The following is a 24334-nucleotide window of genomic DNA, read 5'->3' as shown; positions in this document are numbered from 1 at the left end:
GAGAAACACAATGTTATTAGTGAGGTGTTCTACCTGTTGGCACTCTTAGAGGTTCTAGGGAGCCCTCCAATGAACTGCCAAGGGGACTTAGGTCTTTCAAACAAACAAAGAGTGGAAATTTTTTAAGGAATGGCGGCGGTGTACTACTACAATCTCAGCCCTTTGGAAACAGTCAGAGAATCAAGAATTCAAGTGCAGCCTGAGTGACTTAGAGAGTTCAAGACCAGCCTGACCTACATAGTAAGAGCCTGTTTCAAAAAGCTAAGGGCTATGATCCAATCAATACCTTACTTCTGGGTAAGATGGCAGATTAGAATCTACCTTTCCTTATGACCCCTTAAGGTGAAATCTCCATTTAAGAAAGAATTGCCTATTGCAAAGAGAGAAAAGTGAAGAGGTTTGGAAACTCACAAAGGTAGTGAAAGAGTTGGGCAGTGTCTCTCCCAAAGAGCCAAAGCTGACTACTGCTCCTGATGTACAGCTGCACGGTGGGGTGAGGGGAAGCACAGCCCTCATCTCAAAGCTAGTCTAGGGGTCCGAGGTGGAAAGAGAGAGGCAGCCCTACCCTGGAAACAAGCCTTCCATCCTCAGAAGCCTTAAATGCAGTGGTGCTTTTGGTGAGACCAAAATTCCTCCCACTCGTGGGTCAGGAATAAATCAGAGTTCCATTTTGTCAGTCTGCATGACTTGGGGAGCAAGAAGGGCTGCCCACCATCTTGAGAGGGGACCTGTTCAAAGCTGACCCACTCTGGGGCCTGAGAACAGTGAGCAATCCACAAGTCAGGGAGGAAGTCTGAAGTTAACCAGCCCCAGCCCCAGAGCAAAAGACAGTTCTGGGGATAGATGTGGACAGCAGGAAGGCCTGACATCGAGAAGCTGAAGAGCAGGGGCTTCTCGAGGCTTGGCTCAAGCTGTAAAGCATACGACTCCACCATCAGCAGATGGAATCAGGACTCATCAACTGAGAGCTGGACTTTGATAGCCATGAGCCTGAGGCCAGTGGGTGGGAGCAAGCCCAGAATCACCTATCACTGAGAACACTGACGTTTCAGCAGTGTACCTGATGCCCACAGCTGCGTCATTCCAGCACAGTGATTAATAATCAGGAGGTCCTGAAGGAACTAAGCCAAGTCTGTTGCCTGTACAGATCTCAGTGCTGTGTGGGTGCTTCCCATAACTCCCAAAGTATTTGGGAGACCTCTGCCCCCTCAGCTAACACCCTAAGGATACCATTTGAGGAATGTCAGGGTGAGAGAACCACAGACCACAAAGCTAAGTGTGGACAGCCGAAGCCCCTGGTACACAAGGAAAGGAAGACGTCTGAATGAAGAAATAATTTTATTGTTGGGGGTCACCAGAACATGAGAAACTGTATTAAAGGGTCACAGCATTAGGAAAATTGGGAACCGGGCTCTAAGGCCTATAGAAATATAAAAGTTGATGGCAAAGCATGTGTTCCTTGGATTGTTTTGAGGTAATAATCCTTCAAAGAATGACTATGGGATCTCATATTTTAATCTTGCATTAAGTTTACTCAGTTCCTGGAAAAATATTTTGACAAAAATTCTACAAGGTGACATAATGGCTTCATCACCTTCATATATTCCAGAACATGCCATGGAAACAAACATGTAAAATGTGAGCAAACATCTCAGCAACATTTCTCACTTTACTTGTTTCTAACTGGTGTGCAATATCATCTTGTTCTCCGAATATTCTTTCAAATGATTCCATGTATTCCTTCATCAGCATGCAAAATCACCCCATTAATGAAACTGAGAAGACTTTCCTCGGCCCTCTGTTGGCACAGCAGTCAAGCATCATACTGCAGAATTCTTGTTTGGACGTTTAGGGAACTCCCTTTGTCAGCCGTTTGTAAGTGCCTTCCTCAAACTCTAAACCTGACTGAGGAACGAGTCATATGACAACGAATCACCTATCCCTGAGAACCAGATGAATTTCAGTTTTGTCATGAACAGTCACTTTCTGTCCTTCAGCATCATCCTCCTTTTCACTACTGCCAGCGTCTTGGTCTTTGTTTGAATCATGGTCCTCATTAAGATTTTTCCTTCTTAGCAGAGAGCCACCTCACTAAGAACAGAAAAGCCAAACACTTCCTGAACTACAGGCAGCTCCATCCCTTCCTCCCTTCCCCTGATCAGAAATATATATTAATATATTAAAATGTATCATATATATAAATATATCACATATGTATTGTATATTATATAATATATAAATTACATATTGGATAATAAAACTGCCATTGGAGATGTTGACTTTGTTGGTGGCTTCACCACTGATCATTTCCTTTAGGGCCTCTCTGCTTATCCTTTGGCATGCTAGGCTGATTGTGTGTGTGCGTGTGTGTGTGTGTGTGTGTGTGTGTGTGTGTGTGTGTGTGTTTGCTAAGCTGATTATATATGTGTGTATACACACACACACATAATCTTAAAGTCTGATTGGAAAATATTTCTTGTCTTCTACTTTAAGCATAAAATTGTTTTAGTTTATAAAAGAGAGAGAGAGAAAGAACAAAACAAAACAGAAAAAAAAGGTCAAGGTTATTGTTGGTGTGTCTTTCCAATGTGGAGTGTCTTTTTTGAGTGATCTCCTAAAATAAAGTATTTTGATAAGAAAAAAAAATTGCCTTCTTAGTAGCATGCACTTCTCTTCATTCTCTGTAAGACTGGAACATCATGAAAACATTAGAGTATCTTCTGGATTATAGTCACCTTCCAAAGTGAGCATGTGGGTGAACTGAGTCAAGTCCTTCTAGAATAACAGGGTGGTCCTCAATTCCATCTTTCTGTATAGCAAACATAACTTCAATCATATGCTGTCCTCCTTTGTCAATTTCAGACTTGTGTAGAACATTTTGAAGGAATTCAAAACAGGCACTGATTCCTCCTGGTGACGTCTGTGTTCATTTGAGGCTGCATTCTTTGAGCAAGCCGATGGCTACTTCAAGACTATCACCCGCTGTTCTTCCCAGTAGTAAAATGAGTACCTCTATGCATAGAACTTCATGTCCCATGTCTTGCTTAGTAAGATGTACAACAAAATTTGAGGTACTCGACAAATTCACTTATCATTTCTTTAATATCCTTTCTGAAAATTAAAAATTAGTCTCAGGAGGATTTATTTTCCAACTGTGACTTTTGAGTTGGTAATTGCTGCTAAAGCTGCATAAGCTTGGGTGACAAGTCAAGAAGCAATTTGTGCTTACAAAACAGAGCTAGAAAACGTCCTCTTCCTCAAACTATGTTTTCTAAAAAGTTCTTAGATAATAAAACATCTTGGAGATGTTGGCTTTTTTGGTGGCCTCACCACTGACCATCTTTCTTAGAGCCTCTCTGCTCATCCTCTGGTATGCTAGGCTGATTTTCTCTATAATATGTTCTGCATCATCCTGAGCTGTGAAGGTGGTCTACTCCCCCAGTGCAAGTGAGGAGAGGATACAGTTCACCTTTTCTCCCTTTGTAGTAGGCTCATCCCAAGTGGAGCTGGGTTACTGCTGGTCCTGGGCTTCTTCCAGGGGATGGGGGTTTCCAGGACCTCTGATCAGGTATCTTTCTCCTTCTCTGTTTGTTTTGGTGATTCCATGTTGCCAGCATGAAAACATCTTCTTGAACACTAATAGTCCAATCTATTGTAATAGCAGAGTAATAGCTCCTCAGGGAAACATTTCATTTGGCATATTTTCCTGTGTGCCATATTACTTTTCATTTTCTGATGCCAACTGAACCAATAAATCAGATTCCTCAAGTTGGTCCAAGTAACAAGTACTCAGTGGTCTGTATTCCTTGACAGTTTACTCGTTCTGTCTCTAGGCATCATCTAACACTCATTGCCCTTGAGTGGTCTTTTCTTGCCTACTTTTGATAGTCATTAGCTGAATAGACTCAGCTAGTACCATGAAAGTCACAGCAACAACGGTAGTAACAGCAGAATGAGAGGGACAACAAGAAGAGCAGCAGTGGGAAGAGGCAGCCGCAGAGCTATAGTGGAAACAGCTGCAGCAGAGACAGCAAAAGCAATGGCTGTAACATCAGTATTGTAGCAACAGAAATGGTGGAAACAGCAAAATGAATGGGTAGCTACTACCCAGTAGTGGCAGCCATGACAGCAAAGACATGCAGCTCGAAGGTTCTAGAAAGCAGCGAAGACAGTAACAAGAGAAACTGGAACTATAGAGGATGTAAAAGAGTACAAAGACCTGAGGCTGGAGAAGGCTCGAAAGCTTCAAAGTTCCAAAGAAGAGGAACTACAGGTCATGGTCACTGGAAGAGTCTCAAAGATCAGCCAGGTCTTGAGAACCAAGAGTTTCAGACATTCTATGCCTAGGAACTATATCAATAGCTGCTGTTAAGGTCTAGGGAACCTTGACACCCAAGGCCCAAGAATTACAACACTAGGTAAAGCCTCAGTTACAGTGGAGACCCCAGCATAACTGAGATGCTAGGACCATGAGATGACCATCATGGGATGGATGACAACAGCAGATATGGAATGGAACCTGTTAAACATTAGACCAATTGTGCATGCTATGGACGGCAGAGCTAGTGAAGGGGAGTGCCCAAAGTCTTTTAGAGCCCAGAATATCATGAGTGAGTTCCAGATATCAGACACTGGGCTTGTTACACTGTTGGAATTTGGTTTTGTTTGAATGTAATTGTTTGCATGACCTGTTTTTTTTTTTCCATTTTGGAGTAAGAAGTATTTAATGTACTTAAAATGGCTTTTTTTTTATTATTATTATTATTATTATTATTATTATTATTATTATTATTTGATGGGAGCCCACAGTTAAGAAACTGGATATTTTAAAGAGACTTGGAACTTTTAAAGTGCTTGAATTTTTTAAAGACTATAGAACTTGAAAATCATCCTTTATAAATATACAAAAATCAAACTTTCCAAAACTATATGGAATCAAATAACCAAAGTAATTCTAAGGAAAAAGAACAAAGCTGAAGGAGTTATAATATCTGACCTCAAAATATACTATAGAGCAATAATTCCCCAGACAACATGGTACATGTGCACATTAAATAAACCAACAAAACAGACAAAGCACCAAGAGTTAAAAACATGCACTTATAGACACTTCTTTGACAGGGCATACATTGAAGAAAGGAAAGTCTTTGATAAAGGTAGACTGTCCACACATAGAAGAACTAAACCCCCATCTCTTACCATATACAAAAACCAACTCAATGTGAATCAAACTCTTAACTATAGAATTATGAGAAAAAAGACTTCAGGGCATCATGGGATAAACACTTGGATGTGATTGCAAAAGCATAGGCCAAAAAAAAAAAAAAAAGATGAATGAGATCACGTCAAACTAAAAGCTCTGTGTAAAGCAAAGCATTCAACAGCGTGAAGAGACAACCTAGAAAATGGGAAAATATTTGCAAACTCTAAGACAAGAAATGATTTTTAGGCTATATAAGAAATTCAAACAAACCACTAAAAAAATGTGATTTTTAAATGGGCAAGTTACCTGAACAGACATTTCCCAAAACCAACACATCCAAATAGCCAATAAGCATATGAAAAACTCATCATCAGCAATCATCAGAGAAATGTAGATAAGAACCACAATGAGATGTCATTCTATCCCAGTTAGAATGATTGTTATAAAAGAACAATAATGAATGGTGGTGAGGAGGTAGAGAAATAGGAAATCTGACATATTTTTTATGGGAATGTAAGTTAGAACAGCCATTATAGGAAACAGTATAAAAGTTTCTCAAACAACTAGAAATAAAATCACCATATGATCTAGCAATCCCACTACCAGGAATATATCTGCAAGAATTATGATTAGTAGCCCAAAGGTACATTCATATGTTTATTAACACACTATTCACAATAGCCAGGAAATGAAATCAACCTAGGTGACTATCAATAGATAAATGGATTTTTTAAATGTATTTTATATACATAATAGGATAGTCAACACCCATTCAAAAAAGAATGAAATTGTTTCATTTGCAACAACATGGATGGAAGCAACAGACATTATGTAAGAAAAATGAGTCATATGTAAAAGGACAAATGTTGCATGTTCTTATTTCTATGGAGAAGACAAAGTTGATCTCAGAGAGATAGAGAATAGATTGAATGAGACTAGAATCTGGGAAGAGCGTTGGAGAGAAAATGCAAAGGGATGGTGTTAGAACCAGTCCCCAGATGCTAGTATGAAGAGCCTCACGGACCAGCCTCACCCCTCTCACACTGCAGCAAAGAGCTGGCAGGCCACAAGAGCTCTTTTTCATGCTGCCTAGGAATCCAGAGACAGTGTGACTGGTCAGGAACATGGGTTACATATTAACTAAGCCTGCTTCCTCACAGTGCAGGACCACCCCCTCCCTCAGAAACCTTGATGACTAGATATGGCACTGCGCCACGAGAACCGAAGCTTCTTACTTCAGACCTTACCCGAAACATTAATAAATCTCTTGCCTGAAGGACAATTCTACCAGGTGCCTTTCCCCAGAGCCCCTTTCCCTCCCCTTCCCCTAAACTAGCAGGTGATAAATGGGCACAGGGGTGCAGCTAGCTAAGAATATGTTGGATTATAGTAACTAGTACTGTTCTACCATACCTACAGTGGGGTGACTACAGACTACTACCACACCTACAGTGGGGTGACTACAGTCCACTACCACACCTACAGTGGGGTGACTACAGTCCACTATCACACCTACAGTGGGGTGACTACAGACTACTACCACACCTAAAGTGGGGTGACTACAGTTGACTACCACACCTACAGTGGGGTGACTACAGTCCACTACCACACCTACAGTGGGGTGACTACAGTCCACTACCACACCTACAGTGGGGTGACTACAGTCCACTACCACACCTACAGTGGGGTGACTACAGTCCACTACCACACCTACAGTGGGGTGACTACAGTCCACTACCACACCTACAGTGGGGTGACTACAGTCCACTACCACACCTACAGTGGGGTGACCACAGTCCACTACCACACCTACAGTGGGGTGACCACAGTCCACTACCACACCTACAGTGGGGTGACTACAGTCCACTACCACACCTACAGTGGGGTGACTACAGTCCACTACCACACCTACAGTGGGGTGACTACAACCGACAACAAATAACAGGATGCTTCCTGGTAGCTAGTGAAGAAGACTTTGAATGTTCTAAACAACAACAAAACAATTATGTGTCTTTGGTGGCAAATATGCTAGTATATCTGATACATATTTTATATATATATATATTATACATGTATACATATATTGAAAGGTCACATTACATACCATAAACACGTACAACCACTATATGTCCTTTAAAACTAAAAGTACATTTGAAAAGAAATTTAAAAGGAGAGAAATGAAACATTTAAATATTGAAAATACAAAAAGTATCAGTTAGAATTCTAGACCAACAAAATTATCTTTCAAAAACAAAAGAAAAAACTAAAGATTTCCTCAAATATGTGCTTCAAAAAATATGGAAAGCAATTCTTTAGACAGAAAGAACATGAAATAGTTTGAAAACCTGTGTTCACAGCATGAAAGGAAACACCATAATCAGAGAAATGAAGGCAACCAACTTTTCTTAACCTTAATTCATTTTACAAATAGCCACTGAGGATCAGTAAAAATCAATGCACCAGTGCTCATACCATGTGCCACGTGGGGGCGGTGGCAGTAATGCCACAGGAGGAAGAACTGGGAAGACAGTGTTGTGCAGACAACTTAGTATGGTGCTGTTTAAAAGTAGAATTAGAGACGCTGAAAATGCACATTGAAAACTCTAGAGCGCGCGCGCATGCACACACACACATACACACACACACACACACACACACACCTACGTGCATGCACTGCTCAACTACTCTGCTCATTAGGAAGAAGAACACCCCATCAAGATGGCTGCATCTCACTATTCCGAAAAAGGCCAAGCTGGCAAAGTAAACAGATGGCAGCTTCCAAAACATTTCCCTTGTTTGTTTTTGAGTGTGTTGACATTTGAGGACGAAATGTGGGGTACTGGTCAGGAGCTCTTCTCACACCCTAATACAGCAGCCAAGTAAATACTCAAATGAAGCCATGGGTGACACAGAAGCAAAAACTGTCTTCCAGCCCAGGCTGCCCTAACACCAGCCTCACCACAAATCCTCTGGTCCTGAGGAGCGAGGTGAGGAACCAGAAGAAATGAGACCGCGCACAGAACAAATGTTAATTTTAGCATTTTTAGGTCTGTTTGATGAAATAGAAAGGAACCATTTGCAATGTGACAGAGAAATGTCCCCGCCCTGGGAATACCCTCCCAACCACGAAGGGTATTTAATCATTTTCAAAGAAAAATACAGCCAATGGTATGAGTTTCTCATTATCTTTTCTTTGCCTTTCCCTTTTCCCTCTCAAGCCCTGAAAATTCAAAGCTGCTCCCCTTCCCCCCCCCCCCCCCCCCCCCCGCCCCGGGCTCCCCAGGGCTCTTTCCTTTTTAAGAAAAGGGAAAGAAAACTGCAGCTCCCTTCTGGACCAGCTCTTCCACACAACTAAACAAACGCAAGGTCACCCTCTGCCATTCTTCCTTCTGCTCTCACCAGTATCTGACATGTCTGAGGGCAATTTTGTGGCCTATTGAGATGACAAATTTCTTCAAAGTGACAACACAAAACCTAAACGTGCAATTGTAGTAGCACCTGTCCTTTAGTTGGGCCCGTCAACATCTTCAAATCCAGAAAGGTGGCTAAATTCTCAGAGGTAGGTAAACCCCAGCCCCTCACTGGTTTTTGGTTGTCAGCACACAAGCTCAGAGGAAGTCTCCCTGTCAGGCTCTGTTGCAGCTATCTCTCATCTGGATTACAACTGGAATGTGAGAGTCTCCCCAAACAATATGGGCGACTGCCATGGCCCTTGGTTATCTTCAAAAGTTTGACGGTGAGACCCTATTGTTGAAGACACCACACACGGCAGACATAAACCTGGAGGAATAAAGCTGGAACTGATCTGGAAACCTCCTCTTGAGGATTAATTCTCATAGCATTGGAAGGTGATACACACACACACACACACACACACACACACACACACACACACACACATACACACACACACACAGCCAAAAGAAAGAGCAATCAGTAGTCCTACCCTGCTGTAAAGCCTATAAACCACAACAATGACTGAACTGCCAATGTATCCATGGTGGTGCAATGGTGGCATTTTATCTTGGGGGTAACCAGGAGCTATCTAGTTGGACTTAAAGAGGGAATCTATCCCTGGTTCTGTAAACCTAGCCAACTACCCATGGCTGGAGAGATCCTACACCCTAGAGAAAAATCTACTTGCTGTGGGATGTTCTGTATGGCAAATGTGTTGCTCTGATTGGTCAATAAATAAATCACTGATTGGCCAGTGGCCAGGCAGGAAGTATAGGCGGGACAAGGAGGAGAATAAAGCTGGGAAGTGGAAGGCTGAGTCAGAGAGACACTGCCAGCCGCCACGATGACAAACAGCATGTGAAGATGCCGGTAAGCCACGAGCCATGTGGCATGGTATAGATTTATAGAAATGGATTAATTTAAGCTGTAAGAACAGTTAGCAAGAAGCCTGCCACGGCCATACAGTTTGTAAGCAATGAAGTCTCTGTGTTTACTTGGTTGGGTCTGACGGCTGTGGGGCTGGCAGGTGAGAGAGATTTGCCCTGACCGTGGGCCAGGCAGGAAAACTCTAGCTACATCTACTACTGCCACTTTCCTAAACCAATCTAATTTCTAACTGTGTTCTAAATATTTACTCTTATATCCACAGGTAAGTATAGCTCTTACTAGTCACCAAGGAAGCTTCTTTTTGCAACATATGGAGACTGCTACAGAGATCCACAACTGCTCAAAATCCAGAGAATAAGTCACTGTGGGGGATCTAACCCCAACTGACAGATCTCTAAGGCAACCCCTATACCCAAGACTCAGGGAAAATCATGGAAGAGGAAAGATTGTAAGAACCAGAGACCTAAGACACTTGCAGCTAGACATGACAAATTTCACCATGAAATATCAACAATATGTTTGCCTAAACAAGAGTGGTATGACAATATTAGTTGACATACCATTGTGGACAAGGGAAATTCCACATGTTCTCACCCGTAGATGAAAAGCTACAGGTGGCCAATGGCTGCTAAAAGAGGGAGAATTAGTTTCCTCCAGGGATGACACAGGTTACCCAATCCCAATGGTCAACCCTGGACGTGTACATGCAAACAATAGTAAATGGACTCAATGACTTGTGTATGAATATGCACGTAACAGTAATAATTAAAGAGGAGGCTGCGAGTTTGAGAAAGAGGAGGGACACTGGGGTTGGAGATAGGGAGGAGGGTAGGACTGATGGACACACTGTTTGCATATAAAGTTCTCCAAAAATCGTTTTTTAGAATTATTTTGAGGCCAAATTCAAAGCAAATAAAAGCTGTCAAATTGTTCTGTTTTGTGATGATTTAAAAAGTAACCAAATTCTTTATACCTCAATAAGTAAAACCAAGATTTTCTAAGATAGTTAAAGCAAAACTTAAGATATTGTATTTGTAAAATTTCCTGATAGGTCAACAATATAATGCAGAGTCATCATCTAGCTGGCATTATAATTGCTCAAGATGTTTGAAAGCACAAAGCATATTCTAATGTGTGGACAGGCATGTGTATACATTTGTGTGCACAGGCATGTACCTAGATACTTGTGTGTACAGCATGTGTATACATGTTTGTGTGCACAGGTATGTGTCTAGACACTTGTGTATACAGCATGTGTATATATGTTTGGGTGCACAGCATGTGTCTAGACACTTGTGTGTACAGCATGTGTATACATGTTTGGGTGCACACCATGTGTCTAGACACTTGTGTGTACAGCATGTGTATACATGTTTGTGTGCACAGGCATGTGTCTAGACACTTGTGTGTACAGCATGTGTATATATGTTTGTGTGCACAGCATGTGTGTTTAGGTTGATAATCTGGGTTTGGTTCTTTGAGATGAGTGCTCATGTTTTTAGCCCTCTCCCATCATTTTTGTCATGGTAGTTTAAACATTTCATTTGTATTAAACTTGTAGCTGAAGTCCTACTTCTCCAGAAAAGGCTATAGTTTACAGTCTAACAAAAGTCAAGAGGAAAGACAGTGTCCACAAGTGTTAAGAGAATGTGGGTGGCTGCCCACAGTCCTAGGATCCACGACTGGAGGCCAGGCTGATGTCCACTTCTGAACCAAGTTAAGTGCTTCCCAGCACAACTGAGCTGACAGACAGGGTCCTTCTGACCTTTGTCAGCGAGGGCAGAGGAGCCCGTCTTTCCATGCTTCCCTCTGCGGAAGCCTAAAAGGACTGACTATGTGCAGACACTGGGGTTTAGGCCAGTGCCTCCTTCCTGCACAGACCGCTGCATGCAGTCTGACTGCTGCATGCATTCTGACGACCGCTGCATGCATTCTGACTGCTGCATGTATTCTGCCCTTGTTCTGCAACAGCTACAGGAAGTGGGCCTGACTGTTTTAAGGGAAGAGACACCACGGAGGCTGAAATCACATAAAGACTTCGAAAGTCACCAGCAAGATGAGAGGAAGTCCTGGATGAACCCCAGTGTTGTGTTAGGGCCTGTTTCTAATGAGCATGACAGACCTGAGGCCTATCCATGCCTTCTGTTTTGTTTGTTTATTTGAGATTATAATACAATTACATTTCTCCCTTCCCTTTCCTTCCTCCAGACCCTCCCATATACCCCTCCCCTTTTGCCTTCAGATTCAGAGTCTATTTTTTTCACTAATTGCATGCATATATGTATACATATATGCACATATATATTCCTAAATATAACCTGTTTGGTCATGTGATGCTACTCGTATGTATGTTTTCGGGGCTGACCATTTGGCACTGGATAAATCAATTAGTGTGATCTTCCCTAGGAAAGACCACCTATCCCACTCCCAGCTTTTCTCAGTTGCCTATAATTCTCTGTGTAGGGTTGTGCCTTGTGGGCTCCCCCACACCCCACCCCCTGTCCACTTTAGTATGTCCATTGGTGTCATCCTTGTTCGGCTCATGTTTGGGCAATCATGTTGGTGACACTTTATGGGTGAAGCTGCTGACATTGGTTGGAGACACCATCTCACAGCAAACTCCCTGATCCTCTGACTCTTACACTCTTTTCCTTATCTTCTATGACGTTCCCTGAGCCTTAGGTGTGGGAGTGTGCTGTAGATGTCACCACTGGGACTGGGCTCCACAACTCTGCATTTTGATTGGTTGTGATTTTCTGTGATAGTCTCTATCTGTTGAAAAGAGAAGTTTCCTTGGTGAGAGGTGAAGACTACACTCATCTGTGGGTACAAGGACAGATGTTTATAGATTGTTGTTAGAGACTATGCTGGTTGGGTAAATTAGAAGTTGTAGATTCTTCTCCATAACCATGACCTCACTAGCACTGAGTGGTTGGTGAGGTTTCCAGTACCAGGCATGGTCTCCCTCTTGTTGAGTGTCTTAAACCCAACCATGTCTTCTTGCTGCCCTGTCTATTTGAACATGAGACTGGACTCTGGCTTCCTCTCCATCTGGCTGGCCCTCTGCTCTTTCCACTGGCTACACAATACCCTGAACGCTTTCTGGCCTCAGCCAGGCATAGGCCTCCTCTCCATCATCCCTCTTCATCCCTGCCCTCTGTGCCCTGTCTGCATGTGCCACAATTCCCACCTTTAAACAGATTATTAACCAGTAACATCAGCAATATTTGTATGATGAAACTGACTACAGGCAGAAAAAACATCAAGTTTTAGAAAGAGTAGGAATGGACATTTTATGTAATACATGAGTCACATAAAATGTTATCACATGTACATGAATACTAACATTAATTAGAAATCAAATATCACATCACATTTTTCAGTTCATGAGTGAAAACCAATGGCTTTAGACCTGAGCATCAAAATGAGAAACTGGTGAGTTGGTGGCTGTGATCAAAGAGGCTCAATGTGATGTGACCTTTCTCTGACTCCACGTCACTCATACATGAATGTGTGAAGTTAAGTCAATCAAGACCAGCTACTGTAGTGCCGCCATCTTCCCATAGGTACACTAGAAGACAGCATAGTGCTATAGGTAGGGTATAGGGGAAGTCAGAGGCAGGAGGATTCCATCACAGCCATCCAAACTACCAGGGCCCAGTCTTTCTGAGCTCTTTATTCATTCCTTTATCTGTTGGGAGTGGGTACTACTGCACCCAACTATTACTGATGCATCATAATAGCTGTACATGAACATCCTCAAAGCCATAGACATCTTATAGACACTGTTTTAGAAGGGAAGAGAAGGCCTTGCCAGCAGCCGCTCCTCTTGTAGTTTAGTATTTTCAGACTGACCTTGTCTTCAGACATGGTTTAATTGCTGTATAAGTTGAAGGCTCCAAAATGCATGCCTAAGACCTCTTCTCAGCTCCAGCACCACAGACACAAGACTGTCACCCAAAGAGTTATTGTTCGTCTTCCCTCCTATTTCTGTGAGTTCACCCTGTCCCTACATCATTCTAGAAGCCCCCCAACACTCACATTGATAACCAAGCTGATCTTCACATCTTCCAGCCCACCTCTGTCTTCTAATCTCACTATTTCTTTGGATTTCTGCAGATCTTCCAAACTGGCCTCTCTACTTCCAGTCTCACTCCACAGAGCCAGAGGATGGTTTTATGTTATGCCTGACTACATCACTTGCATACTAAAACTTCTCAGAGGTTTGTCATTACCCTAGGAAGAAGTCCACATTCCTGGGAGTTATAACTTTAAGAAGCTCTATGCTCTCCCCACTGGTAACCAACCCTTCAGTTAATCTTCACTTCCTCTTTTACAAAGCTCTCTATTTTGTCATTTCCACTCCTCCAACAAAATAATGCTGGCATCTTGCTGTATGTTGGATCTGGAGTGTCCTCCAAAGGCTCACATAGTCAGGGCTTGGTCTGTCTGCACCATGGCACTACTGGGAGGCAGTGGAATTTTTCAGACATGGGGCCTGGTAGGATGTCTTCAGGTTGTTCCAGGTGTGCTTCTAAAGAAGACCATGGAATCCCATCCTTCTCTTCCTCCCCTCTCTCCTCTTTGTGCTTCCTGGCCATGAGGTGAACAGCTTGCATCACCATATGTGCCTACTACGATATACGGCCTTGCCAAATGCTCAAAAGTCAACAGGGTCAAGAAATCATTGGCTGAAACTTCCAAAACTGTGAGCCAAAATAAGTCTTTCCAAAAGCAGATGTTTTCGTTAGTTATAGTGTAGATGTAACCAACCGTCTTTTTAAATAAGAAACACAGAACCAATGCAAAGAAGAAAGCCAAGAGGTCAGAGCTAAGAGCTAAAACCTTACCCTTCCTCCTGCGGTGGTCCTACCTCTCCGAACCAGAGCTACCCCTGTGTTAAAGTCTTTATATAGAGTTCCTGTTCTGCCTTCTCATTGGTTGTAAACCCAACCACATGACTGCCTCGTCACAGCCTGTCTATATAGACCTCCAGGTTTTCTATGATTAGTATTGAAATTAAAGGCAAGTGTATCCAATACTGGCTGTATCCCTGCACACAGAGAGACTGGAATTACAAGCGTATGCCACCACTGCCCTGCTTTCCTATGGCTTGCTAATAGCTCTGACCCCCCAGGCAACTTTATTTATTAACATACAAATACCATTTTAATACAAATAAAATATCATCATATTATAGTGACCAAAAACTAACACATACTTCTTCCTCTTGCCTTGGCAGCTATTCCCTGCTCTTATCCTTCACCTCCCCAGTTCCATGTGTCCTTCAAGGTCAACTTCTAGAGTCCTCTCTACCCCATACTCTGCTCTGTCCATGCCATACTGCACTTTGCTGTGACACAACTGTTTCTATTTTCTTCTTGAATGTGTGAACGTTGTAAAGACAGGCCATAGATCCTTCACATCTGTATTCCAATATTTTTCCCAGTGTCCATTCAATAAGGGACTTTGATAGTATATCTGACGAGGAAACTGAGACAGAGGCCACTGGGGCCTCTGGAAGATGAACTTAATGCTGCAGGCAAGTCAACACAATCTTGGGCATGGAAATAATGAAGAATATCCAATGGGCATGATGGTACATCCCTGGAGCCTCAGTGCTTGGGGGGCAGAGGCAGAAATAATGCTGTGTGAGTATGAAAACAGCCCAAGCTGCAGAGTTGAGTTTGAAGCCAATCAATACCACATAGCAAGACATTCTCTTGATATAATAAATAAACAAATGGCAGTGTCATGCAATATGAAAGGAATGAAGGTAAAACACAAACCAGGCAATGGTGAGAAAAGACTACTTCAGAGGACACTGACCACTGGACTTGCCAAGAGTAAGAGTAGCAATGGTGGACAGGGTGGTAGAGTAAGACGGAGGTGGGGCCTGACAGCAGGAGAGCACACAGATGCCTGTCAGGCCCAGGCAGTATGGCTGGCACAGACTATGCAGGAGGGACACACACCACCCACTGGGTGCATCCCTCAGCCTGCATGTAGCAGGCTGTACACATTTTGATGACTACAACAAAATCTTACAGCAGTGACCTTCACCGAGCTGCAAAGTAGCACACTCAAGAATGCCAGGAATGAATGTTCAAAGATGGATGCTACCTTAGCAGCCATCTCAACTTAATTCATTTCTGTTCCCCTACAATGTGGGGAACAAAGCTGTGCAGGTGGAAACCTCCTACCTGAGCTCCTGCTCCTGCATCTATGGTTCCCGCTCCGAAGACACATCGCCCTCTGCCCCGCTGCTGGCGCTCCGGTCCTCTTTTCGCGGTACATTTCGTTCTTTGCTTGACTCTGAAGGCCCCTTGGCTCTGGTCTTTTCTTTTCTCTGCTGCTGCTTCTCCAGCTTTGACAGCTGATCAAAAAAGAAAATATTTTGAAGCGGTGAAGATGCGACTAGGTAGCCAATGCATGAGAACTTCCCATATGGAAAGCACAGGCAATGCTCCTGCCTGATGCCTGGTTTATCCCAATTGCTCACAGATCCAACTATGAACAACACTGATCAAACAGCACCTGAATCCTTAGCACAGATTCTCTACCTGCTACCTGCCTAATGCCGCTCTGACTTCTCATCACCCAGCGTGGAGGATGTGAAGATAGCCATGTCCAGGCTTCTTACACCTGCTCAGAAGAACTCCTTAAATGACAAAGGCTTTTTTTTTTTTTTTAGCTTGTTACCATTTTCTTTGATGGCATTGTAGCTTTTCTCATCATTGCCTTCCCATTTACTATTTTTTAAAGAGTGTTCAAAGCATTCCACTGTTTGCTGAAGGTAACAAAGAAGACTGTGGAATAAAATACACTGTCTCGGTTACATTCTTGAGCCTGAAGCCTGACTCATCCCAGCCATGTGCTCCTACTATGCTAATGGTAGTTACAGATGGGCCACCAGCCACTGGAGCATCCTCCAACTTTTGGGGTGGGACACATGATCTGATGTGACCTGGACCCATCTCTTCCCTTGATATCTCCCCAACAGTTTCAAAGTAACCACAGACTAGACAGTCAGAAGAAACTTAGGTCATCTCACACTCTGAGCAACAGTACAGCCACTCCAAAAAAGGCTTGCAGAGAATACTAGCCAAGTTTTGGTTCACGAGATTTTCTTGGACCAAGAAAGGCATCTGTACCAAACCCTGAGAGACAGAAACACCCAGCTCCATCTGCTTCCCAGACCAAGTCTGCAGGCATTTTCTCCATCACATGGAAAGAAATTCAATGAAGAGCTAGCCTCTCCCAGCTGGCCTCTGCCCCGTGTCCAGAGATGCAATCACTGCGCACAGCCTTCCAGAGCACTGCTTCTTTTATATACAGACTTTGAACTCAACCTTATACTGATGAACAATCAGTAGCTTTCACTCTGGTCCAAGAAACCAAATTTATTGATGATTGGCTTACAGTATTATCCTTCCCAATTTCCATTAACCTGAAAAGTTATAGCAAATTAACCAGACTGGTTGAGATGCTGTATGATTTTGTGCTGAATTGCATCATTGATCCAGAGACTTTCTTCCCAGGTAACTTCCCTTACAAGATTCCACCCCTGAAAGATTGTAAGAGCCAGAGGTGGTGGATAACTACAAGGAAATGATGTTTCCAGACACAACAGGGCAGGTGGGCGTATAAATCAAGTGGTTGTGTCAGCATGTACAAGACCTGTGTCAGCTTAAGCCAGACAAAATCCCAGCATGGAACAGTGGGAGGGGCACATGAAGTCTAACCCCTTGCTGAGGAGCTATTGGCTATTGATAGGAAGAGTTCATTTTCTTTAAGGGCGTGAGCCTTAATAGGTCAACCACTCACCAGGGCAGACCCTACACCCAAGAGCATTTACAGAAACAAATTGGATCGATCAATGGTTTTGTTTTGTTTTGGTTGGCTGAGGTTTTTGTTTGTTTGTTTTTTGTTTTGTTTTGTTTTATTTTTGAGACAGGGTTTCTCTGTGTAGCCCTGGCCATCCTGGAACTCCTTCTATAGCTCAGGCTGGCCTCAAACTCAGAGATCCACCTGCCTCTGCCTCCCGAGTACTGGGATTAAAGGCATGTGCCACTAGCACCCAGCTGAACAATGGTTTTGAGAGAGAGAGAACAGCACAAAGTTGGGTGGGCAGGAAGATGGAGGTGGATCTGGGAGGGTTTGGGGAAGAGGATGAATATGATAAAATACATGAAATTCTCAAAAACTTAGTAAAAATATTATTTTTTAAAAGATATTTTATAAAAGATACATAGCACCCCATGTACACAGGAAGGCTCGTAAGAATGTGTAGTGTTATCTTAGCAAAAAAAAAAAAAAAACTAGAAACAATGCAAATATCCATTAATAAGACAGATAAATATAACATGCTAAAGTCACAAGAAGTAATACTGTAGGACAGACAAATTTGCAAGTATAAAAATAGAAGAGTCTTTAAAATCATGTTGTGCAAAAATAAAGTTTCAGAGACAGAACTACACACCATGATGAGCTCTTATACTACATGTCATGATGAGTTCATGCACTACACACCGTGATTAGTTCACACACTGCACACTGTGATGAGCTCGCACACTGCAAGCTTTGATGAGCTCACACTACACACTGTGATGAATTTACCCACTACACACTGGGATAAGTTCACGAAAATGGGTGGGAAGGCAGACACTAGATCCAGTGCAGTGGAGAGGAGAGGGGAAACGTGGTGGAATGAAGAGACACAGGCTTCAACTATAACTGTCAACTTTCACTTTTTTAAGAACAAAACCAGACCTAGAGTTTGGCTTCTGACTAGGGCCAGGCCATGAGCTATTTGCACAGGACAGTTGGAGCACAGATGGCAGAGTGTACGTCAGCACAGAGCTTCCTTCATCGACAGTCAGCCAATGAAAGGTGATCCCTACTCCACTGGGTTCTAGGTGTGCGGCTGACTTCATGCTGCAGATGCTCATTGTCTGACCGTGGCCTGGTAACAAACAGCTCGTGTTCCAGGCCTTTAAACAGGAATGACCAAAAGAAAAGGTGACACCATCTTAGCATTTTACAACTTGAGGAAGTGGCAACATGAACGTTTGCTGAATTTCACTGCAGCATTATGCTCCATATTTTCTTTATACATGCTGTCACAGACAAGGAAGGGCTTTTTACACTAAGAATGTGTTTCATTTCTCTCTTGGTGTTGAAAATCTCTTTCTTTTTTGACAGCAGGAGGTCAGGCATGAGTCCCTCTGTCTTACTCTTTTTTTAAAAAATCATCTTAGCTTGTAAATATACCTGGTGCTACAGAAATACATACTAAAAAATAGTTAAGATGGCAAATTATATGTGCATTTTGCTAAAATTTTACAATAATTTCAGGGGCTGGAGAAATGGCTCAGTAGTTAACAGCACTAATTGATCTTGTAGAAGACCCTGTTCCATTCCCAGAACCCACATGGAAGCTCCAGTATCAGGCACCCCACAACCTCTTCTGGCCTCAATGGGCACCAGGCATACAGAAATACATTCAGGCAAAACACCCATACCCATAAAATAATGTTTCATAAGAATAATTTTGGTATGTCAGGCAGTGGTGGTGTATGCCTTTAATCCCAGCGCTTTGGAGGCAGAGGAGCACAGATCTCTGAGTTCAAGGCCAGCCTGGTCTACAGAGTGAGTTCCAGGATAACCAGGGCAACACATAGAAACTGTCTCAAAAAAACCAAATAAATAATAATCATAATTATATAATAATACATTATAATAATCATTATATTAATATTATTATTATTGTTTGGTAAACATAAGTTGACAGTACATGCTGGATTCCCCAATTTCTTTTATTTTCTGTATTTGTGGTTCATAAAACCTAAAAATTTGGGAGTCAGTGTTCTGCAGCACACTATGTTAAGCTGCCTTTTGGTGTATATACACTCCTGTATTCAATAGGTATAGGTAGATACCCACATAAGTGGATAATCACAGATATGATTTAAGACAAGTGTTGAAAGTATGATATTTGTTTCAGATGGTAAGAGGCCCTTCTCAGTTTTGTTTCTCCTTTTTAGAGGTAACACACGGGAAACGTAAACATTATGGGTGCCAAAAATGAATATTACAGGTACCAGCTTATTGTCAGATCTCATGTGAGTCTCACTGTGCCTTTTGCTTCCCGCTCTTTGTAACAGGTCCTAACAGAGAGGCATGATCCAAGGGATAGGGGCTGCTCTGGGGCATCACAGCTCCAAGCAACACCCATCAGATGCAGCTCTGATACAAAGGCATTGTCCCACAGTGCACAAATGTAGAGACACAGATTTGAACTTCACCTTAACCCTGTCCCCCCACCACAATGAGCCAAGCTTTTAAATCACATGTGATAATTCTTTAAGCAATAGGCACAGTCATGTTTCTGCCAAGCATGCAATGCTGATTCTCTTACATTACTTATCTTAAAATAACCCAATCCCACATGGCTCCAGGCCACCAAATAAAGTTCCCTGTGAGAACACTGTGAACCAAATTAATAAATTTAAGCCTTTTCTCGGAAAACTGGGTCCAACACATCCAGGAGGTGGAATTTATATCTCAGGGCAAAGAAGCAGATGGGCTGTTTTCCTTTCCTTTTCTCTCTTCCCTCTCCTTCCCGCCCTCCTTCTTTCCCTCCCTTTCTTCTTTCAAGCAGATGGATCTTCCCATTCTTCACTCCCCTGCTTCCCTCCTGGGAACTAATGAGGAAAGGAAAAAGAGAAAGAACAACATGGTAATGTGCACGGGCTCCTATAGAAAGTGTGGCTTTCAAATTAACAGGACACCCGTGTCGAAGAGAAGACCAGCACTGGGCTCTGTGAGCACAGCATCCAGAGTGCGTGCGGATACTGAGCGCTTCTCAGCTTCTCTCCGCTCCGCTTGTTTGGTGCACTGAAAAGATGTCCACAAGTCTAAAGTCCCAAGGACTGACTTTAGAGCCTTGGAGACAAATCCAACCTTCCAAAGGCAGCTCTGGGCCCAAGAGCCCTCCAGGGGCTCTAAAAGAAGGACTTTCTTTGTCATGAACATCCCCAAGCTCTAAGAGCATTCTCTAAGATTATGTGAACATAGGCTCTACATGCCCTGCAGCCAAGCCCGCAAACTGGAACACCTTGAAGCATCCAGCAGGTACACAGGGAGCACAGAACTAAATATAAAGAACATGGTGGAGACAGGGCTATCATTCAGAGGGCAAGCCCTACCCAAGGGTGTGCACATTTTTTATACATATGTCTGAACAAATGTCATGCTAATATCACCTGCTAGAACCCCACTTTGCTACCATATGATTTTGCTAACTCTTCAGATGCCAAAACAATTTGTCACCATCCTCTCTGTGGACAAGCCATACAGAAGCCACTGTCGGCACCACACTAGTCACCCCCCCCCCCAGCCCCTCTCCCCTTCCCTCCCTGCTGCACAAGCTGATTCCCGCTTCAAGGGGAATAGCGTCTGACCTTATGGCGTGTGGTGTGTGACCTGTGGGAGCTGCAGGGGTGTCAAAGAAGGGTTCACCTCACTGATACACACAGGAGTGAGGTGACACCACCTTCCTTCTTTCCTGACCTTGGCCACAGGGGAACCCAGGCACTGCAGAGTGCTAGAGATGAGGAAGGGCTCCTGGGGTGCACAGAAGCCCCTGGTGAGCTTCTGTTAGGGAGAGCAATTGTGCTGCTTACTGTTAAAAAACAGTGTCGTTTGGGACACTTGCAGCCGAGAGCAAACCAGCAAGGCTATGGGCTTTTTTACAGTTTGGCAGCATGCGAAATCCTGAGGCCTCTAGACCAGTGGTTCTCAACCTTCCTAATGCTGAGACCCTTTGATACAGTTCTTCATGTTGTGGTGACCCCCCAACCATGAAATTATTTCATTGCTACTTTATAACTGTAATTTTGCTACTGTTATGAATCCTAATGTAAATATCTGATATCCAGGATATTTGACCCACAGGTTGACAACCACTGCTCTAGACATTAAACCTCACCTTCTGTCCAGGGAGCCACATAACCCTTCTCCCTCAACATATTAACTTCATTTAACAGATATTCCCTGAACACAGATTATATTCCTCGCTCTAGTCTGGTGCCAGGGTCACGGCAGAGAGTAGCACATCTTTGGAGCTTCCTGTCCACCAGAAAAATAGTTGGTAACCCCACTTAAGTGCCGAAGCCAGTCTCTGTTCTAAACACTTGACATGTGTATGTGGATCCATCATAAGCCCACCTAAATGCAGTTCCCCCAGAGCCTTCCCATTTGCCTAGAACATGTGGCTCATGGTCAGGCCTACGATGGTAGAAAGCAGAAGGCAGTGCAGAGTCTGAGTGGAAAATGATATGCAGGAAGACAAGCCAAAGGAGCCATACCAGGAAAGCCTGAAAACTCGAGGTCCAGTCCCAGTGAAGGTGAACCAAGCCAGCAAAGTGGATGAGTGAGGGGTGAGTTGGGGCTGTAGTGCCCCTCAGGCAGGAGCATCTTCCAGGAGTGAAGGACGTCAAAACTCTGCTGGTGGACTCATCCCAAAGCTCTTGAACAGAGCAGTGGCACAGAGGATAAGGCACCAAGACTGAGTAGCAGTCAGGGTGCCCTATTCATTAAAACAATGGTAGGGATATGTCATTGCTCTGTGGCACATACAACATGTCAGATACAGAAATACCAAATGAACAGGCCAATGCTGTTTGGAAGAGCAGGCCAGGCAATGGCCATGGAGGGAAGGAAGGTTCAGGCTCCTGGTTCTTAGCAGAGTGGTTATAGAACCCTTCATCTACAGGTACCATGACAAGGAAAAGAGGAACTCAGCCAGCTGCAGATAGATGAGCGGCACTGTACAGATGAGGGGTTGGGGTATCTGTCGCTAATGATGGCAGCACTTCACTGGCAAGAGAAAACCAGTTATGCAGGCCTTTGATGCCCAGTGCTTCACCATAAATGACGTGCTCAGGGCACTGGATGCTCAAAGCACCAGGGAACTATTACCAATACACTGTTCTTTCACACACATACACCATAACTTGGGGCATCTTTATCTCTTTATGCTGAGGACATACAGTGCCATGGTGACAGCAACTATGAAATGAAAGGTGACTCCTGCTTGTGTGGTGCTGTCTCCATTAATAACCAGAGGATTTGAGTCCTAGTCCTTCATGCTCAGTCAGACCCTATAATCTTGAAGATTCCATTCTCTCTAGGGAATGGCACATTCAAATGACCTGCAGCTAGCTACACCAAACAGGTTGGAAGGGTTCAAGAGGAGTCAGCAGGAAGGGTTGGGTGTGTTGTTTCCTACCCCACTTGCCTCCCTGGCGACAACCCACCAGACTAAAGCACCACACCCATCAGTGCAGGAATCCCCAGGAACTGGCTTCTTTGTGGCTTATTTCAGAACACCCATCAGTGCAGGGATCCCCAGGAACTGGCTTCTTTGTGGCTTATTTCAGAACACCCATCAGTGCAGGGATCCCCAGGAACTGGCTTCTTTGTGGCTTATTTCAGAACAGACAGGTACTCTTTCACACTTGATGGAAGGATCATAGTCAGAATGAGATGGGAAGGGTACCTTACACATGCTTTCAACATGATTAGGGACATCAACAGTGAAAACTCAGCGAGGCTATAGATGAGCTGCAGCACATTTTTGTGGTACGTCTCACAAACCCCAAATCTGGTCATATCCTTTCTCTTATTGGAATCTATAACTTACAAAAAAGAGAGCCTCTGTCCTCCAAGGCCCAGTGCACATATGGTGAAATTCTACTTCAGTTCCCTAAACTCCATCCATCTTCACACTGGAGAAACAAACGACCCTTAGATCCTGACAGTCCACTGCTCCCCTTTAGGTTTCTGAGAACTCAAGAGCAGACATTATTGCTCCCAGATTGTTTCTGAGCACAATGAGGTCAGTGAAGAGAGAGCTTGCCCAAAGTCCAGGCTGGGCAGGCTGAGCAGGAGCCAGGTTTCAGGACTGCCGGCCAAGCCTCCATCTGACCCATCTTCTCTTTGGAGCAAATGCTTACCTATGCCGGGATTTATTGAGGCTGCCAGGGTCTGGAGCAGCAAATCCCATTCCCATTCTTGCTAGGCTAATGTGAGGTACAGTCCTGCCTTTGAGTTATTTTAATGCCAGTTGTTTCCTGCCAGACTGTTCTGTCCTGCATATGAGCAAAACCTAATTAGAGAAAGAAGAAAATAACAAAGAAAAACTTAAGCCCATGAAGTCAGTTCTGTGGTTTTTATAGACCCTGATGTAGATGGGAAAGTTCTGCTCCAACCAACCCCTTACAGAGATTCCAAAAACATCTTACTGTGCAAATCATACAGCTCAAATGTGCCCACCCCCACATGCGCACAAAGCATTACTCCTCCAAGTTGCTAGCGCACGCCTGTGACTCAGCTGATGCCAACACTGGCAGTCACGAGACACTGGGAGGAAGGACATGCCCAACCAGGTCTTCTGAGACAGGTACAAGTTAAAGGCAAAAGGACAGAATGCCTAATACATCATCCTATTAACTCATCTCAGCAGCTTCAGAATTTTATCTCCACAATGCCATCTCCTAAGTGTCCACGAATAAAGAATGCCAGTGAACAAACCCGGACTCAAGTCATCTCAGCTACACAGAGTCCCCTTCTCACCCTAGAAATAAGCAGATGCTGTCCTTACTTGTTTGTTTTATTGAATACTTAACTATTCCAAGGCAACACATAAGTAAAGCCCATTGGAGAGCAGAGAAAAGTTAAATCATGAGCTTTGCAGTCTACATTACTAAACTTCACTCTGTT

The 24334-nt window shown here is 43.5% G+C and overlaps 1 protein-coding gene and 2 pseudogenes across 1 annotated transcript in view; all 3 read right to left on the bottom strand.

The window, feature by feature from the left end:
• The window catches only part of Dtd1 (D-aminoacyl-tRNA deacylase 1), a 174558-nt gene that overhangs the window by 8213 nt on the left and 142011 nt on the right, over positions 1 to 24334 (bottom strand). Inside the window, exon 5 of the mRNA XM_052726200.1 lies at positions 15751 to 15923. Within this exon, the coding sequence (XP_052582160.1) occupies positions 15771 to 15923 (153 nt within the window). The 3' untranslated portion in view covers positions 15751 to 15770. The remainder of the gene's footprint in view (positions 1 to 15750; positions 15924 to 24334) is intronic.
• LOC128100995 (pre-mRNA-splicing factor CWC22 homolog) lies at positions 1383 to 2307 on the bottom strand (annotated as a pseudogene).
• Positions 2080 to 8615, bottom strand: LOC128100994 (pre-mRNA-splicing factor CWC22 homolog; annotated as a pseudogene).

Source organism: Peromyscus californicus, unplaced genomic scaffold (genome assembly GCF_007827085.1).
Source record: "Peromyscus californicus insignis strain IS unplaced genomic scaffold, ASM782708v3 Scaffold_7__1_contigs__length_154581171, whole genome shotgun sequence".
Lineage (NCBI taxonomy): Eukaryota > Metazoa > Chordata > Mammalia > Rodentia > Cricetidae > Peromyscus > Peromyscus californicus.
Note: the sequence above shows the minus strand (reverse complement) of the source record. Positions and strands in the feature narration are given on the sequence as shown.